At 35.7% G+C, this 20,696-nt stretch overlaps 1 protein-coding gene across 2 annotated transcripts in view; it reads left to right on the top strand.

Annotated features, from left to right (window-relative positions):
• Window positions 1–20,696, top strand: part of USP45 (ubiquitin specific peptidase 45) — a 68,100-nt gene that overhangs the window by 24,574 nt on the left and 22,830 nt on the right. The window contains exons 6-9 of one of the 2 annotated variants that reach the window (XM_045807003.2): window positions 5,065–5,207; window positions 5,821–5,916; window positions 8,433–8,563; window positions 13,740–13,827. In XM_045807003.2, coding sequence (XP_045662959.2) covers window positions 5,065–5,207; window positions 5,821–5,916; window positions 8,433–8,563; window positions 13,740–13,827 — 458 coding nt within the window. Of the gene's footprint in view, window positions 1–5,064; window positions 5,208–5,820; window positions 5,917–8,432; window positions 8,564–13,739; window positions 13,828–20,696 lie in introns of those variants that run through there. The other variant, XM_045807005.2, reaches the window with a different exon arrangement.

The raw sequence follows: 20,696 nt of genomic DNA, 5'->3' as shown, positions 1-20,696 counted from the left end.
ACATGTATACTTAGTTTCTAAAAGTTTTGCTAAGATGTTATGAATGTGAGGTTTAATATCTCTGTGCTGTTTGCTGTATATCAATCTTTATACTCATAAATCATAAGCAATTAAATACAAACATTTACAGATAGTGGTTCATATAGTACCTGACACAACGGAAATTTAATAAATCAATTGAACTTGAATTGTTACATTTTATAAATGTGCTACATAGTAAAAATAAAAAACTTGCACTTTAAAACACATTTAGGGGTGCCTGGGTGGCTCAGTCATTTAAATGTCCGACTCTTGATTTCAGCTCAGGTCATGATCTCAGGGTTGTGGGATCGAGCCCAGTGTCCCGCTCTGCGCTCAGCCCGGAGTCTGATTGAGATTCTCTCCCTCTCCCTCTGCCCCACCCCGCCCCGCCCCAGCACTCACACTCTCTCTCTTTCTCTCAAATAAATAAATAAATCTTAAAAAAAAAAATTAAACACATTTAAGTAGTTCTTAGAAAACAATTTTATTTTCTAGTTAAATTATGTGATCTATCTAATATCTAAGTCTAATAGCATAATTAATTGTGAATATGTTCTCACAGACTTACATGTAAAAGTCCGTAAACAGACCCTTGCCACTTGTGTGAAGTGGCTATTTAACCATGAAATAAACTGTTTTTATTGCCATTGCCCTGTGGCTATGTTCTTCCTGGCTGTGCTGTCCATATTTGGTGGCTCTGCATGGAGAGCCAGGTGGTGCTGAAAAGCATCGCACAGTGAAGCGTGGATATATCTAGCTTCGACATTTGTCATCCCTTACTGCTGAAGGGAAGGGTAAAATCTGTTTTTCCATATGTTTATCCTTTTTTTTTTTTTTTTTTTTTTGCCTGCAGTTTTGTCCAGATGGTCTTATGAACATTGTTTACTTTAGGATGCTATCCCAGATGTTTTGAAAACTGATGGGTAAATGTGGTACAGATACATAATCATTTGCATTTACAGTTTTAAAAATGCTATTTGTTCTTATTAGAATAAAATATAATTTATTTCTGGAAGTATTTTTCAAGTGAATGATAAATGTATTAAAATACAAAAATATGAAAAATGTTTTATAATATATATATGGTTAGTATAATCTTCATAGTTTATTTTCCCCAACATTCTTTCACGTTAATAAAGCAAAAAAATGTTATGGCAGTGTTAACTAAAGGGAATAGTTTTGAGGAGTCATTTGTTCAGGGTTGCATGTACCTAAATATGTAAGACTCTTGCCTTCCTACCTTTTATAATTCTTCTCATTGTACATAAATCACCGAAGAGAAATTGGTGGTAAAATGGCAATAGATTTATAATCAAAAGATTGTCATTATGACTTTGGGAGAATCACTTAACCTGTTGGAGACTGAGTTTTGCAAATGTAAAATCAGAGTAACAACCTTGCCCAAAAAGATAGACTAATGCTTGGATTTAGCTACTCTATCTTCTGAAATCTCTTAAAAGTCACTTTGAAGCCATCTAGTGGCAACAGCAATAATGAGAGCTGAAACTGCCAATTCTAGGCTCTAGTTGGCATCTCAGATATAATGAAGAGGTGGACAGCTCTCATTTGTACACCTAGCCAGGATCCAAATGGGGCCTTCTCTTGTTTGTGTAGTGCTTCTTAACCACTGGCTGGCCTTTTAAATTTGCTTTTACACCCACTTGCAGGTTTGAATACTGTCCTGCGTTTTCCTGCTTTTCCTTTTCCTCCATGCCTGGTCTCTGCCCTTGAGTGACCTTTCCATTGATTGTACCAGGCTTCGCCCCCAAGCTCTAGTATGGGGTTTAATTTTTATTAATTGTTTCAATATCTGGAATACAGGAGAAGAGCTCTACCTTGCTAATTCTTTTCTGTGTTAATTCAGAACTTTAGGGTTGGAGTCAAAAAGAACTCTTCAGGGGGCGCCTGGGTGGTGCAGTTGTTAAGCGTCTGCCTTCGGCTCAGGGTGTGATCCCGTTGTTCTGGGATTAAGCCCCACATCAGGATCCTCCGCTGGGAGCCTGCTTCTTCCTCTCCCACTCCCCCTGCTTGTGTTCCCTCTCTCGCTGGCTGTCTCTGTCTCTGGTCTCTGTCAGATAAATAAATAAATTCTTTAAAAAAAAAAAAAAAGAACTCTTCAGTATCCGGACAACACACATCTAGTAACAACTAATAATGTTTAATGAATAAGCCAACAGGGGCACATGGGTGTTCAGTCAGTTAAGCAATCTGATTCTTGATTTCAGCTCAGGTCATGATCTCAGGGTCCTGGGATCAAGCCCCATGTTGGGCTCCATGCTCAGCGGGAGTCTGCTTGAGGATTCTCTCTTCATCTGCCCCTACCCCTGCTTGAGTGTGCGTGGTCTCTCTCTCTGTCTCTCTGTCTATAATAAATCTTAAAAAAAAAAAAAAATAAGCCAACAGGAATAAAGGGGGAAAAATGGGCAATAGAGTTTATGGGAAAATATTACATCATGGATAAAAGTTGTTAAGATTTGAAAGAAAAATATTTTCCAAGCAATAGATTTACTTAATGAAAAAAACCTTAGAAACCACCAGTTCATTTTTCTCAATGAGGTAAGGTGTTTCCACATGTTAAAAAGAAAAGCCAAGAAAATATGAAAACCACACAGTCAATATAAAAGGCAAAATTCATGTTAGCAATTCTGAAAATCAATTAGAAATAAGAGCCAAACTTGAGGGCAAAAACCCAGGAAGTTACAGGAAATGATTGAAGAGAAGAAAAATGTAAGGGCAGATAAACGATGGGCATGAAGGATCACTTATGAAGATATGGATTTTGGCACAGATAACAATTTTGGGGAGGCTCTCTGGGCTGTTTTCACCCACTTACATAGTGCTTACCTTGCCAGGTGCTTTGAAGGTAGTCGCTCTACATTTAATTCTTATGAAAAGCATATAAGAAAATGTGTTAGCCCCCCTTGATTGATGCCTTTTCTTTGGCAAAAGTCACAGGTGCCACGTCAAGCCTTATTTGAACCAACAGGATGCATATGACATCAGTCTGCCCATACCTGAGATTGTAGTTTCTCTTTATGGTCTTTTCTCTCTGCTTCTGTCCCTGAAAACAGGGCTACCTCCAGCCCTGTTCATCTCCCTCAATGCTGTTGCATAGGAGGGCAGGATGGGGGGGATGTCTTAACTTATTTACTTTTAAGAACACATTTGAAGCATGGAGGGCTAAGGTGCTACTGAATCTGCTGTTTAATCTGTTATGTTTTCATTTATATTGAATTTTTATTATGTATGTTCTCCCCAACATTACACCCCTGTAGAAGAAAGAGCAGTAGTAAGACATTTTCTGATCTCCATCAGTCTGATTGGGGAGACAGCCAAATATTTAAACATTAATTAGCGATGCAAGGCAGTATGTCAGTATTAGATGAATAAAACATATAATTGCAAAGAACTACAAAATCTGAGGGTTGAAAGGAATTTAAAAGAATATTTTGGTTAAAACCAAAAGATTTGAGGGGCTCCTGGGTGGCACAGTGGTTAAGCGTCTGCCTTCGGTTCAGGGCGTGATCCCGGCGTTATGGGATGGAGCCCCACATCAGGCTCCTCCGCTATGAGCCTCCTTCTTCCTCTCCCACTCCCCCTGCTTGTGTTCCCTCTCTCGCTGGCTGTCTCTATCTCTGTTGAATAAATAAATAAAATCTTTAAAAAAAAAAACCAAAAGATTTGAGAACTTGGGAATTTCCTATCAAACTTCAAATTATATATATATAATATATAAATAGATTTTATTTATTTGAGATAGTGAGAAAACATGCATGGGGGTGGGCAGAGGGTGAGGCAGAGAATCTCAAGCAGTCTCATGCTGAGCAGAGAACCCATCATGGGGCTTGAGCTCATGATCCTGAGATCATGACCTGAGCCAAAATCAGGAGTTGGCTGCTTAACTGACTGAGCCACCCAGGCGCCCCTCAAATTATACTTTGATTCAGAAAGTAATGTGGTGTTGAATAGATACGATCATGTCAGTTTGTCAATATTAGAAATTGTTCTTCATTTTCAAATTGTTTTGAAACATGATGAATTGATTTTCAAGTCTTCATTAATTATATAAACCAGTGAGCCAAAAACATGTGCTTATGTACCATACATATAGGCATTTTACTTTTTATATTATAATATAGTTCTAATTTTTTTAAACTTTTTATTTTGAAGTTTTGAACTTACAGAGAAGTTGCAAGAACAATACAAAAAAATTGCCATTATATGGTGATTTTACAATTCCATTATTTCTTCTGTGTATTAGTTGGCATTTTCTTGTAAGGAAGAGTTTTTCCCTTTTCCTCCAATTTAAAAAACCTATTATTGGGGCGCCTGGGTGGCGCAGTCGTTAAGCGTCTGCCTTTGGCTCAGGGCGTGATGCCGGCATTCTGGGAGCATGCTTCTTCCTCTCCCACTCCCCCTGCTTGTGTTCCCTCTCTCACTGGCTGTCTCTGTCAAATAAATAAATAAAATCTTAAAAAAAAAACCAACCTATTATTGATTCTGAGCCATTCTCATTTTGTTCAGTGAATAGTTAACTATTCTTTATTTTGATATTCAGAATGTCCCAGAGTGGACTGGTGGGAACCTATTCAGAATGGTGCATGTGTATTTTGACCTACTCATCACTTTTTTTGAGCACTTTCTTATTTTCTGGCACAATAAAAGTGTTATAGGCTTACTTTGTTTCTTTGCTGTCCTAGGTTTAGAATCATCCTTTTCTTCAAGGAGTCTTCATTTCTTTTGGTGGGGAATGGTATTTAGGAACCGAGATCTGGATATTTTCTTCTTGTTTTTTTACTTTATTCTTTTATACTGAACTATGTAATTCATCTGGAATTTATCCCTCAATGTCATATGTGGTATAAATATGTAACAGTAAGATACAAACTGGAGACATTTATTTGTGTTTGTATTCTTGTCCTTCAGGGACACCAGTTCAGGTGAAAATCTTATTTAATTTTAATTAATGTATTTAAATTATTTCAAATTATATGTATGTATTTGATTTTATATCTTATGTCAGTTATGTTTTCTCTAACTTAGGTACATTTTCTAGAATCCTAAAACTTTGTGAGGAAAAATGTGAAACAGGTGAACAAAGGAAGGGAAGAAAAGGCAGCAGTGTACCGTCTGTGAAAGGAATTTCAAATTTAGGAAATACTTGCTTTTTTAATGCAGTCATGCAGGTAAGAGCCATCAGGAATCTTTGTAAAGTGTAAAAGATAACTTTATTTTTTATTTTTTAAAATTTTAAAAAAGATTTTATTTATTTATTTGAGAGAGAGAGAGCGAGCGCACAAGTGGGGGAGAAGGAGAAGCAGGCTCCCCGTCACTGGGCTTGATCCCAGGACCCTGGGGTCATGACCTGAGCTAAAGGCCGCTGTTTAACCAACTGAGCCACCCAGGCGCCCTACCTTTAATTAATTTATATTTATTGACACACTAACAATTATTGTAAACTAGCAATTGACTGCCAAACATTCCCCTAGAAATTTCTCTGTTTTCTTTTGTTTTAGGCTATCTGTAGCTGTTGCTGTGTGCATACGTACATACATACATACATAAATACGCCTGCTTTTCACACAGTGCTCTCGCAAGGCCTTCTCTGTGTTTTACCATGGTTCTGTCCGTAATCTGACATTTATTAAGTGTGAAATGTGCTTAGTCAAGTTTTTTAAAACTTAAAGCATTTCTTTTGCTCTGCTTGATGCCCTTTGAGAGTTAAAGAGACCATTTATTCCCTAGAATCAGAGGCATATTACAACCCAATCAGAAGACTTTACATTTGCTTTCTTTTAGAACTTGGCACAATCTTACATTCTTATGGAACTGATGAATGAGAACAAAGAAAACGGGACAAAGCTCAAGATTTTTCCTTCCCCAGACTCTCAGCTGGTAAGAAGTATGACTACCTGGGTAATAGCTCTTTTTAGATGCAACAAGTAATAAATCCCTCTTGTTCAACTACCAGTGTGTTCCTGGTGTCTTTTGCTAGCGGGCCCTGACACTAGTAATAATGTTTTCAGTTAGAAATTGATGTGTGTGTGTGTTCTGGGGAAAGAGAATGCATGTATAGCTCATAGCTTTTGAAAATGCTTAAGAAAGGGGAGTTCTAAAAATTCTTAGCCCAATGAGTAATCTTAGATTTTTCTTCCAAGGAGGCAGTGTTGAATGACAGTATTGTTGTATTTCTTTGTTGAAAAGGCAGCCTGTGCACTTATTGCCTGTTCAGCCCCTTAAAATTTTTATGGCAGATCCCAGTGCCCTCTTCTAAAATGTAGTGCGGTAGTGAAAACTACTTAATGGGAGTTAATGCTTAGTCATCTGAAAAGATTTCCTATTAAATGGGATTGAATGTTAAGTACTTCACATGTGGAACTATGTCTTGAGATGACTATATAGCAATTAGATAGTATAGCTGATCACTTTAGATTTGTGTTCTTCTAAGAGGAGAGTTTCAATCTTAGATCTTTGGTCTTTGGGACATAGAGTTGACCTGAGCTGAAGGACTACCCGTGTAGATCACTGCTCTTTCAATCACCAGGTTTACTTTGTCTTTTGTAATCTATACGCCTTTTGTTTCTTTTCCTTACTTTATTCTACTGGCTTGAACCTCTAGTAACATATTGAATAGAAATGATGAGAGTGGACGTCCTTGCCTAAAATCCCCAGAGTAGGGGAAAAATATTCAGTCTTTCATTAACATCAGGAATGAAGTTAACTGTAGGTTTTTCATAGGTGTTTTTTTTTTTCTTTTAATATCTGGAAGTTTGTACCTTTTGACCTCATTTACCCATTTACCCATCCCCTCACCCCCCTGTTCTCTATGTCTATGAGCTGGTTTTGGGGTTTTTTGTTTTTGTTTTAAATTCCACATGTGAAATCATACGGTATTTGTCTTTCTATGTCTGGCTTACTTCACTTAGCAAAATGCCCGCAGGGTCCATCCATGTTGTTGCAAATGGTAAGATTGATTCTTTTTTATGGCCGAATAATATTCCATTGTGTATGTATACCACATCTTCTTTATCATTCATCGACTGATGGACACTTGGGCTGCTTCTATAATTTGGCTGTTGTAGATAATGCTGCTATAAACATAGGGGTGCATGTATCCCTTTGAATTAGTGTTTTTGTATTGTTTAGGTAAATACCCAGTAGAGTGATTACTGGATCATATTGTAGTTTTAGTTTTAATTTTTCGAACCTCCATACTGTCTTCCACAGTGGCTGCACCTGTTTGCATTTCCACTAACAGTGCACGAGGGTTCCTTTTATTCCACATCCTCACCAACACTTGTTGTTTCTTATGTTTTTGATTTTAGCTATACTGACAGGCATGAGGTGATATCTCATTGTTTTGATTTGCATTTCCCTGAAGATCAGTAATGTTGAGCATCTTTTCTTGTGTCTGTTGGCCATCTGGATGTTGTCTTTGGAGAAATGTCTGTTCATGTCTTTAACGTGGCAGAGAGCACTTTTGATATTCAGAAGCTATGCAACATTATACCCTGTCCTTTGTGTGGTTTTAGTTAGGTGGTAGATTTTTAAGGATAGTTGGTATGAAATATATATGTAACATGTATTTCAAGAATACATGAATGAGATAACGTATTTGATAGTTGTCTTAGAAAATAATGTTCTGTAATGTCCTAACATTATATTTGGGATCTGCTTTTTACTCATTGTTTGTAAGGAGAGAGGGTTACTGGTAAAGATAACATTTTAGAAAACAAAACTTGGTGGGGAGAAAATTCTAGAATAAAGTGGGTTTCTCCTTAACACAATTTTAGCTGCTCTTGTCATGCTTTATGTCTCTCCCTTGTAAAGGGGGAGAATGGTGTACCAATTTTGTGACATAATTTCCCATTCCTTATTTTATTAGCAAACTACTTGGGGAAAAGAAGGGTATGGAGTTTTGCTAATAAATGTAATTTGTGATCATATGCAAATATGTACGCATATCAAGTAGGTAAGTAATTTTACTTTTAGGAGAGCACTTTTGTTTTTTAAGACTTTATTTTTTTAAGTAATCTCTACACCCAACGTGGGGCTCAAATTCACAACCCTGAGATGCAATTGCATGCTCTACTGACTGAGCCAGCCAGGTGCCCTAGAGCACATTAAGGGACAGATACAAGCAACTAAAGATTAGTGATTTCATTCCTAAGCTGATAGTTTTATTAAGTAAGGGGCAGAGGATATGAGAATACCTGTGTTTTTCAAGGTAAGGCATTTAATTCCATTTTCCATTTTTAATGTTCTTTTTATATAGATAGGAATAAAGTTTCTTAATACACTTAAGGCAATTAAGTTGTCATCATTTAAGCAAAGTATAACTCTTAGATTTTTAATAATATTTAATTTTAAAATTGCATATTTCTGACATAGAGTTGATCATGTTTTTAAAGGACCCATTAATAGTGGAACTTTCAAGCCCTGGACCATTGACCTCAGCCTTGTTGGTGTTTCTTCACAGCATGAAGGAAACTGAAAAAGGACCACTTTCTCCTAAAGTTCTTTTTAATCAGCTTTGTCAGAAGTGGGTGCATCTAAATTCTTGATATAAATACTTATGAGTTGTAAAATTCTAATGTATCACTTAATATGAGTAGTTTCACTCTTAGTGTAACATCGCTATTATTGTCTAGACTCTCAAGAGAAAGGACTGATATTTATTTAGTTGCAGCTCTCTGCTTTATGTAAATTATATTTCATAGTACTCTGAAGAAGTGCTTGTTTATCCCCATTTTATAAATAAGGAAACTGAGACTCACAGAAGTTGAGCAGCGTACCTAGTTTTATAGTGACAAAGCCAGGATTCAAATAGAGGTCTGTCCTGATTCAGAAGCCCATGATGTAATAACAAAAAGTAAGACAATTATATAATTATAAAATCTAAAAGGTGCTATAATAGGCCATCTGTATTTAGTTTTCTTATTTTTACTTTTATGTTATTATTTTTTTAAGTACACTCTCTCCCCCAATGTGGGGCTCAAACTCATGACCCCAAGATCAAGAGTTGCATGCTCTACCAACTGACCCAGCCAGGTGCCTTCCTTTGTTTTAAAGTTGAGCTTCAAGTCAAATAGAATTTAAGTGAATTTCTCAAGATAGTACTGTATGTTCAAAAACAAAATCCTTGTGTGCCCAGAAATAAATACATACCATAAAGGACCTGACTTAACTTTAATTCTTTCATTTATTCTTTCATCTAAAAAATTGAGAGCTTATTTGTGTCAGGTACTTGCTAGAATCTAAGGGTACACAATGTATAATATATTAAAAAATAGACCCTGTCATGGAGCTCGTGAGCTAGTCCCAGTCCACAATTACTAAAAATATGTGAAAACAAAATTCTTTAAATGGGAACTTGCATTTTTAAAAAATATCTCCAGGCTTTAAAATTTCATTTTAATTTAAGCTAGTTATTTGTGCTATGGTGTTATATTGTATTTTATTTCCTAGAACTGTACCAATGTTAATTTTTTTAAAAAATTTTAATTGTGGAAAGGACACTTACCGTGAGCTCTGACTTCTTAAAAATTTTTAAGTGTACAATATATTATTGTTGACTGTAGGTACAAGGCTGAACAGCAGATTTCTAGAGCTTGTCCACCTTGCTTGAGTGAAACTTTATGCCCACTGATTATGCCTGTATGTTCATTTCCTCTTCACTCCAGCCCCTGGTAGACACCATTGCACTCTCTCTGATTTAATGAATTTGCCTATTTTGGATTCCTTATATAAATGACATCATGTTATTTGTCTTTCTGTGACTGGCTTATTTCACTTAGCAAAATGTGCCATGGTATTTTGAATGTAGTACAAAATATAGAGGGTTTATTCTGTGTTTTGTTTGGTTGGCAAATGCTGTTTTTTTCAAAGCCCTCTAGAAGTCTCAGAGACATTGGTGCCTCACAGAGTTAAAATGTTTTTAGGATTCTATGTGCTTTCGAAATTTGTTTTTGGCTCTGCCAAAAATAACTGTTTTGTATCTTTTTTTTGGTTTTATGAAGATTTATAAATTTTTAAAAATTGTTAAAATAATAGGGGCTCATGTATAAAAGTTCAGAGTACTATTTGTACCTTATTTATTTTTTTCAAAAGTGATTATGCAGGCACAGACATATATACAAATTGTTTGCAACTTGCCTGTTTAGCTTAATATGTTTTTGTACATTTTTCCGTATTAGTACATGTGGGTATGACTTATTTGATTTAATGTGTGTGTGTATCGCACTTGTGAAAGTGCATCTGTAGGATAAATAGAATTACTGGATCAAACATTATTTGAAAATATTTAAAAATTGCATTTGCTTTATTATGTTTACTTTAAAAGGAGATTTATATTAAGAAAAGTAATTTTTTAAAAATCTGGTGATGATTTAAGCCATATATGTTGAGTCTATTTTTGGACTCTGTTCCATTGATCTGTATGTCTCCTTACCCCAGTTCTGCACTGTCTCATTATCATAGCTTCCTAGTAAGTCTTAGAATTGGATAGTATGAGTGCTCAAACTGTCCTTTCCCTTTTTTTTTTTTAACTACTCCAGGTCCTTTGCTTTTTTATATGAATTTTAGAATCAGTTTGTTAATTGGGATTGCATTTGGAGATCAATTTGGAGAGGATATCTTAAAAATGTTGAGTCTTCCAATGTATGATTACGAAATATCTTTCCAGTTACTTAGGTATTTGATTTTTCTCATCAATTTTTGTGGTTTTCAGCTTACAAATCCTGCACTGTCTTGTTAGATTTGCCTTAAGAATTTCATATTTTTAAATATTATTTATTGTAAATTGGTACATTAGAAAAATTTCAATATCCAGTTGTACATTCCAAATATACAGAGTTATACTTTATTTTTATATATTGATCTTGTTTCTTGTTCCCTTGCTCAATTCACTTTCTGGTTATGGTCGTTTTATATAGATTCTTCAGGATTTCCTGTGTAGACAATAATGCCATTGGTAAATAAAGACCATTTTATTTCTTCCTTTCCAATATATATCCTTTTATACTTTTTTCTTATCTTATATAACTGGCAAGGACCTCCAGTACAATGTTGGAGTGGTAAAGAAGGCATCTTTGCTTTATTTCTGATTTGGGGACAGAACATTCAGTCTTTCACACATAAGTATGATAGCAGCTGTAGGTTTTTCATAGCTGCCTTTTATCAGATTGAGGAAATTCCCATTCCTAGTTTTTTGTGTTTTTTTTTTTGAGAATTTTCATCAAGAATAAAATCATTCAATAAACTTTAATACTCATTTTATTCCTTAAAAAAAACCTGACATATTATTTCTTTTATTTATTTTTTAAAATTTTTTATTTATTTGAGAGTGAGAGAAAGTGAGAGAGCATGAGTGAGGTAAGGAGCAGAGGGAGAAGCAGACTCCCTGCTGAGAGGAGGGAGCCCACTGCGGGGCTGGATCCCAGGACCCGAGCATCATGACCTGAGCTGAAGGCAGACACTTAACAGACTGAGCCACCCAGGCACCCAACAAATATTTATTATTTAAATAAACATTATTTATTGCCATTGGGACACATTGACTCCTGGCCCAGAGAACCATGAGATAATAAATGTTAGTTGTTTTTTAAGAAAAAAGAATGGGTATTGCGTTTTATTAAATGCTTTTTCTGCATCTGTTGAAATAGAATATTTTTTTCATCTGTTGATACAAGAATTATATTAATGGATGTTCTGAATAGCTTTAGAAAAGTATATTTGGCATGCAATAAGCTGAACATATTTAAAGTATACCACTGGGTAAGTTTTGACATATAGGTGTATTATATATATAATTTTTTTGTTTCCTGTTTTTATATTTTGTCAATATGCTTGTAGTAGAGAGTGTTTTTGGATTATCAACAGACTGATTCATCTTCATCCACAAGACATCTCCACAAATTCTCTCTTGTTCTGAATATCTTTTTCTTGATAATCTATTCCTGTTTTATGAGTATGCATACATTTTCCTCTTACAACTTGAGATTTTTAAATTTTCTCCTCTTTCCCACAGTAACACTTTTACTAAGGTACATTTCCTGTGTATATTTCATATTCCCCTCATTTTGCATAGGTGAATCTCTTTGTATGTTTGTTGATTTTCCTCTTTTTCTCTTTAAATTTGAAGGTCCCTTTGTATTGGTAGCTCAGATACGCTCCATTAGAGACTCTAAAAGTCATCATAGGATTTTTTACACAGTTCCAGGTAGAAGAAGAAAGAAAACAATCTCAGTTTATTAAATTTTCTTGAGTGGTTTAGAAGGCGGTACTGCTTTGTGCATAGTTGAGATGGAGCTATAGGCAGAGACATGGTAGAGACAGTTTCTCCTTTGTTGGTCCTTCTCTGCGCCACCTGGGAGATGAGGATCTCTGAAGAATTCCCTGGTTTCCCCTTGCATTCTTCTTCCATTTCACTGACCTTCCTTGATGCGTACAGTACAAGTGTCATGTCGTGCAGTTTCAGCCTTATACGGATTCCAGCCATGGAAGCCCAAATAGGGTTGGGATTTGTGTCCATCTTGGTTTCTGTCCTCAACTCTTGAACTAGAAGGTGAACAATATCCACCACGTGTAGAAAGGGAAGCCCACAAGGGAGTAAATCAGAGGCTTCTCAACATCATGCTGCTTTTGCTACTTCTTAACAAGAGTGTGTAATTGAAATTATGGCTCCTGTTATAGGCTAGATTCACTGCTATTTCATATAACTTTTTAGCACCAGGAACTCACAGTAGTGCATTATTGGGGTGAATGTTTATTATGAGATGAGGAATAATGCTTAAAGTACTGGACTTAAGTATCTAAAGACCTGCATTTATGTCAGTGGCACTTGGCTTGTTCTTCAGTTTTCTCAAGTGTAAACAGAGTTCATATTAATTATGAATTTCTTAACAGCACTACTGTGCATATCAAATGAGGTAGGTTGCACATATCTTAATGAGACCATTGTAAACTTGAACTACCATAGCATATTCTTACTTTATGTTATTTAGACAAAATTCTTTCTTTGTCTTAGAGCACTATCTAAATGTAGAACTTATTTTCATTTAATGCAAAATGCTCATTTTAGTATTGGAGTTTATTGCAGAAAATACTACTGTTTAAGGTTACTGAAATCAACTAAATATTTGTTCTGTTGATGTCTCCATGAATAGCACCTGATCCTTTAATTAATATAAGGAAATCTAATTGTTAAATCCTTAAGATAAATACATTCACAGAGATACCAGTTCATAGTTCTTTATTTTGATATAATTAACCTCTTGTTTTTCTTTTGGTTATTCAAGGTAGGAAGATAATAGAGCACGGTGGCTTGGGTTTGAATACTGTTTGTTTTGGGTTTTTTGGCCTGCTCTGTGGCCTTGCAAATTATATAAATAATCCCTCTAAGCCCTTGTATATAAGCCAGAGAAAATAGTGCATCCCAAGCTCGTTTGAGGATTTTATGACTTGACATATGTAAAGCTTACCACATGTACTGTGCTTGCATGTAGTAGTTGCTTGATAAATGATAGCCATATTATTCTCTGTGTACTTAAGGTATTATCCTAATTGGAACAGTGACCACATCTGGTCTTTCTACTTAGTAGAAACAGGACTAAATCAAATCTTTGACCATATGCTATTTAAAAATGATTTTAGATGTTTAGATATATTGTTGATGAAATGATCTTTTTTTTCTTCCCTGTTTTGTTTTTAAATCATAGGGCCCCTCGATTTAAAAGTTTCCAGCAACAGGACAGTCAGGAGCTTCTGCATTATCTGCTGGATGCAGTGAGGACAGAGGAAACAAAGGTCAGGTTTCGTTAAGTTTATCACATATACTCTTTAAGAAGAGGGTACAAAACTGAAGGAATTAATTTCTACCATCATTTTAATGTAAGTTAATAAGTTATCTGATAAGTTAATCAGTAATTTGATTTTTTTCTACCTATTTATTCCTTTATATATTTTTTGCCTCTTCTTCTAAAAGAATATTTTCTTTTACCCTTTTGCAACCCTATTATCCTTTATTAATACCCTTTGGCTATAAATAAAAAATCAATTCAAGTTAGCTTAAATAAAAGAGAATCTAAGAATCTAGGTGAAGGGAGGTATAGGTGGGGATATAGGGACAGGAGGGTTTTCAGGAACCCAGAGAACATTCTCCTTCTTTCCCTGATTTCTCTGGCTCTGTAGATTTTCTTTATTCATCTCCACACAGACTGAGTTGTTTCTGTGCTTCTCTCTCTGGATGGTAGTACGTGATCTTCGTATTTTGCATATGTTGCAGTTCCACATATATTGAAACAACGCTGGCTGTTTGTGAATCCCAATTCTGAATTTGCAAGAGAGAAACTTTGTTACCGCATGTTGGATTAGGATCCGCTCAGGGATCCGTCACTTGTCATAAGGGAAGTGGGGTCCCGCCTCCTGGATTGAGGAATGTTTCTGAGAAGAGAAGGAGTGGCTCAGGGCCTGGATAGATTTCCCAGACAGTGTTCATTGTAATCCTATCCCTTAATCGATTAGGTGGTAGTAGATTTTAAATGGGTGAAATGCATCTTTTTTTGGTGGGGTCCTGCAAATGGGATACAGTTTTTCAGAGACAATGCAAGATATTAAAGATGGCAAGCCCTGTCAATCATAATTGTCGTAATAAGTGAAATCCTGTTTTCCATTCAAGGTAAGTACACTTCTTAATCTATACTAATATGTGGTAAAGTAACCATATGAAAATGAAGTACTCATATGCTTGTGGTAGCTATTACCATGTTACTAGGCAAGGTGGACCTTCCTCTTTTTTTACCTTCTGTTGTAATATTGTAGTATTCTAGCTTTCAGTGAAGAGAGAGTTAGGGTTCTGATATTTTCTTGTAAATTATCTTAAAGAATGAGTTAATCACTCCCTCCTCCTACTAAACAGTGTTTATTACGATCCTGTTCTTAATTGGCTGTTTATTGACTTTCATACTAAATTAGTTGAGTTCAACTTTTGAAGGTGTCACTCCTTTTCAACCATCTCCCTACTTTATATGTGTGTGTGTATACACACACATGTATGTATATATGTGTTTTATATATACATTATATATATTTTTAAGTTTTTATTTTAATTCCAGTGAGTTAACATATACAGTGTTATATGAGTTTCAAGTATACAATATAGTGATTCAACAATTCCATACAACACCTGGTGCTCATCCTTAATCCCCATCACCTCTTTCACCCATCCCCCCACCCAACTCCCCTCTGGTCAGCATCAGTTTGTTCTCTATAGTTAACAGTCTGTTTCTTGCTTTGTCTCTCTCTCTCTCCCCTTCCCCCACTTTGCTCATTTGTTTTGTTTCTTAAATTCACATACAAGTAAAGTCATGGTGTTTGTCCTTCTCAGACTGACTTACTTCTCTTGGCATTATACTCTAGTTCCATCCATTGTTGTTGCAAATGGCAAGATTTCATCCTTTTTTGGCAGAATAATATTCTATTATATGTGTAGATATAGATACATATATATCACATCTTCTTTATTCATTCTTCAGTGCGTGGACACTTGGGCTGCTTCTGTAATTTGGCTATTGTAAATGATGCTGCAGTAAACATCGGGATGCATGTATCCCTTTGAATTAGTGTTTTTGTATTTTTTGGGTAAATACCCATTAGTGCCATTGCTTTATCATACGATAGTTCTGCTTTTAACTTTTCGAAGAACCTTCATCTATTTTCTACATTGGCTGCACCAGTTTGCATTTCCAACAGCTCAGGAGAATTCCTTTTTTTCCACATCCTCACCAACGGCTGATGTTTCTTGTGGTTTTTTTTTTTTTTTTTTCAGTCATTCTGACAGGTGTGAGAATCTCATTGTAGCTTTGATTTGCATTTCCCTGATGATGAGTGATCATGAGCATCTTTTCATGTGTCTGTTGGCCATGTGTATGTCTTCTTTGGAGAAATGTCTTTGCATGTTTACTGCCCATTTGGTAATTGGATTACTTGTTTTTTAGGCGTTGAGTTGTTATCAGTTCTTTATGTATTTTGGATACTACCCCTTTATTGGATTTGTCACTTGCAAGTATCTTCTTCTATTCCGTATGTTGCCTTTTAGTTTTGTTGATGATTTCCTTAACTGTGCAGATTTTATTCTGATGTAGTCCCAGTAGTTTATTTTTGCATTTGTTTCTCTTGCCTCAGGGGGTCTATTTAGAAAGAAATTGCTACGGCCAGTGTCAGTTGTTACCACCTGTATTCTCTTCTAGGATTTTTATGGGGTTTTTTGTTTTGTTTTGTTTTTATGGTTTTATTTTTTTATGGTTTTATTTTTATGTATGGTGTAACAAAGTGCTCCAATTTCATTCTTTTGCATGTGGCTGTCCAGTTTTCCCACCACCGTTTGTTGAAGAAAGTCTTTTTCCTATTGGATATTCTTTCCTGCTTTGTCAAAGTTTAATTGACCGTATAATTATGGGTTCATTTCTGGGTTTTCTGTTCTGTTCCACTGATCAATGTGTCTGTATTTGTGCCAGTACCATACTGGTTTGACTCCTGCAGCTTTGTGATATAGTTTGAAGTCCGGAATTGTGATGCCTTCAGCTTTGCTTTTCTTTTTTAAGATTTCTTCGACTGTTCAGGGTCTTTTGTGAGTCCATATAAATTTTAGGATTTTTTGTTCTAGTTCTGTGAAAATGCTATTGATATTTTGATAGGGATTGTTTTAAATGTGTAGATTGCTTTGGGTAGTATAGACATTTTAACAATATTTATTCTTCCAATCCATGTGGATGGAATGTCTTTCCATTTCTTTGTGTCATCTTCAATTTCTTTCATCAATATTTTATAGTTTTCAGAGTACAGGTCTTTTACCTCTTTGGTTAGGTTAATTCCTAGGTATCTTATTTTTGATGCAATTATAAATGGGATTGTTTCTTTTCTTTCTTTTTTTTTTTAAAGATTTTATTTATTTATTCGACAGAGAGAGAGACAGCCAGCGAGAGAGGGAACACAAGCAGGGGGAGTGGGAGAGGAAGAAGCAGGCTCATAGCGGAGGAGCCTGATGTGGGGCTCGATCCCAGATCGCCGGGATCATGCCCTGAGCTGAAGGCAGACGCTTAACCGCTGTGCCACCCAGGCACCCCTCTTTCTTTTTTTTTTTTTAAGATTTATTTATTTGAGAGGCTGTGAGGGCATATGAGGTGGGGGAAGGGCAGAGGAAGAGAGTGAGGGAGAGAAGCAGACTCCCTGCTGAGCTGTGAGCCTGACATGGAGCTTAATCCTAGGACCCTGATTTCATTACCTGAGCTGAAATCCAGTTGGTCACTTAAGTGACAGCCACCCAGGCGCCCCAGATTGTTTTCTTTATTTCTCTTTCTGCTGGGTCATTATTGGTGTATAGGAATGCAACAGATTTCTGTATATTGATGTTGTGTCCTGCGACTTGACTGAATTCATTTATCAGTTCTGGCAGTTTTTTGGTGGGGTCTTTCAGATTTTCTATATGTAGTATCGTGTCGGCTACATATAGTGAACATTTGACTTCTTCCTTACCAGTTTGGATGCCTTTTATTTCTTTTTGTTGTCTGATTGCTGTGGCTAGGACTTCCAGTACTATGTTGAATAAAAGTGGTGAGAGTGGACATCCTTGTCTTGTTCCTGACTTTGGGGAAAAGCTCTGTTTTTCCCCATTAAGGATGATATTAGCTGTGGGTTTTTCATATTATGGCCTTTATTTTGTTGAAGTATGTTCCCACTAAATCTACTTTTTTGAGAGTTTTTATCATGAATGGATGTTGTGTTTTGTCAGATGCTTTTTCTGCATCTGTTGAAATGACCATATGGTTCTTATCCTTTGCTTAATGATGTGATGTCTCATGTTGCTTGATTTGCAAATATTGAACCACCCTTGCAATCCAGGAATAAAACCCATTTAATCACAATGAATTTTTTTTAATGTGTTGTTGATTTGGTTTGCTAGTATTTTGTTGAGGATTTTTGCTTCTATGTTCATCAGAGGTATTGGCCTATAGTTCTCATTTTTTGTGGTGTCTTTATCTGGTTTTGGTATCAGGGTCATGCTGGCCTCGTAGAATGTATTTGGAAATTTTCCTTCCTTTTCTATTTTTTTGGAATTGTTTGGAAAGAATAGATATTAATTCTTCTTTAAATGTTTGGTACAGTTTACCTGGGAAGCCATCTGGTCCTGGACTTTTACTTGTTGGGAATTTTTTGATTACTGATTCAGTTTCTTTGCTGGTTATCTATTCAAATTTTCTATTTCTTCTGTTTCAGTTTTGGTAGTTTATATGTTTCTAGGAATTTATCCATTTTTCTAGGTTGTCCAATTTGTGGGCATATAGTTTTACATACTCTTCTTTTATAATTGTATTTTTGTGGTGTTGGTAATTTCTCCTCTCTCATTTGTAATTTTATTTATCTGAGTCCCTTCTCTTTTCTTGATAAGTCTGGCTAGAGGTTTATCAATTTTATTGATTTTTTTTTTTTCCCAGAGAACGAGTTCCTGGTTTCACTGAGCTGTTCTATTGTTTTTTTTTTTTTTAGTTTCTGTATCATTTATATCTTCTCTAATCTTTATTATTTCTTTCCTTCTGCTGGTTTTAGGTTTTTATTTGTTCTTTTTTCTAGCTCCTTTAGGTGTAAGGTTGGGTTATTTGCGACTTTTTTGGCTTCTTGAGGTAAGCATGTACTGCTGTAAACATCCCTCTTAGAACTGCTTATGCTGTATCCCAAAAGTTTTAGACTGTGGTGATTTTATTTTTATTTGTTTCTATGTACTTTTTAAAATTTCTTTCATTTACTGGTTGGCCCATTCATTGTTTAGTAACATGTTATTTGACCTCCATGTATTTGTGGTCTTTCCAGATTTTTCTTGTGGTTAATTTCTAGTTTCATAGTGTTATGGTCAGAAAAGATGCCTGGTATGACTCTGATCTTCTTGGGTTTGTTGCGACTTGCTTTGTGGCCTAATATATGATCTGTGCTGGAGTGTTCCATGTGCACCTGAAAAGAGTGTATGTTCTGCTGATTTAGGATGGAATGTTCTGCATATGTCTGTTAAGTCCATCTGGTCCAGTGTGTCATTCAAAGCCATTGTTGATTTTTTTGTTTAGATAATGTGGCCATTGATGTAAGTGGGGTGTTAAAGTCCCCTACCATTATTGTATTATTATCGATTAGTTCCTTTATGTTTGTTATGAACTCTTTTATGTATGTGGGGCTTCCATGTGGGTGCATAACCATTTACAATTGTTATATCTTCTTGTTGGATTGTCCCCTTTATGATTATATAGTGTCCTTCTTTGTCTGTTGTATTAGTCTGTTTGAGAGTCTATTTTTTTTTTTTTAAAGATTTTATTTATTTATTTGAGAGAGAGAGACAGCCAGCGAGAGAGGGAACACAAGCAGGGGGAGTGGGAGAGGAAGAAGCAGGCTCATAGCGGAAGAGCCTGATGTGGGGCTCGATCCCATAACGCCGGGATCACGCCCTGAGCTGAAGGCAGACGCTTAACCGCTGTGCCACCCAGGCGCCCCGAGAGTCTATTTTGTCCAGTATAAGTATTGCTACCCTGGTTTTCTTTTGACATCCATTTGCATGATAAATGTTTCTCTGTCCTTCACCTTCAATCTGAACAGTTTCTTAAATAAGTTTTATTACCTAGTCTCTTGGGGATTTGCAGTTATTTTGAATACAATTTGAATGAACTGATAAATTGATAGGAATACTACATTATGTTTTACCTGTAATCTGTTTTAAATCAATAAGGGGTTTACAATTAAGTTTTGAGGACATTAGCACAATCCTCCTGAGCAAATGTTTGATCATATTTTCTTTGATTTAGAAACTGATAACCACGAATGGGAGATTTAAACTTAAATCCTTCTACCAAATGAATTGTACTTTTTAATTCTATATAGGACTGCTTATTAAAGTGTAGTTTTAATGCTTGATCATCAGTGACCAATATAAATAATACGTTTTTAAGCATGCTGCTTAAAATTTAACCGTAACTATTTCACTATTTGAAGAGGTATTAAATCTGTTTCAGTAACTTTGGTATATTGACATTCTTGTTGAGGGAGTCGATACAAGGCAGCAAGGTGGGGAGAGATACAAACAGAAACTTGTATCTTAAATAATGATAAATGCATATTGATGTCTCTGAGCCTACAGATGATATAGGAGTTAGTTTAAGAGTCAGAATATCAATTTCTAGAACAATTGTTTTTCTACTATGATTTGTAAGAATGTTTTTACTACATGGTCATGAATCATTGTAAATGGAATTAAAAATTACCTCTCTACATTGTTTTTTTTTTTTCTGTTGATATTAAAATAAAACTATAAAACCCATTCCTGTCATTTTTTCACCTATTTGACTTCTCTTACTTGATCGCATTCTTTGTTACAGTTGAATTATTGCTTTGTCATTATGGTGCATTAGGATTTGCAGTATCTTAAGAGCTCAGTACAGTGGGAAACATGGCTATTTGAAAGCTCTTACCTTCCTCTGTTTGAGGGTTTTAGATGGTGTGGCAGAATTAAAATGTCAGGGCTGTGGATTTATTCAGTCTCGTAAGCAAGGACAGTCGTGCAGTCAGTTACAGTGAGTCCCCGAGCAGGAGCTGCATTGTCTGGCCTGGGAACGCCACAGCTGGTAATCGTGCTGTTGCTG

The sequence above is a fragment of the Ursus americanus genome, chromosome 11 (genome assembly GCF_024610735.1).
Source record: "Ursus americanus isolate L20-20 chromosome 11, mUrsAme1.1.p, whole genome shotgun sequence".
NCBI lineage: Eukaryota > Metazoa > Chordata > Mammalia > Carnivora > Ursidae > Ursus > Ursus americanus.
This window is presented reverse-complemented; position numbering and strand designations above follow the sequence as displayed.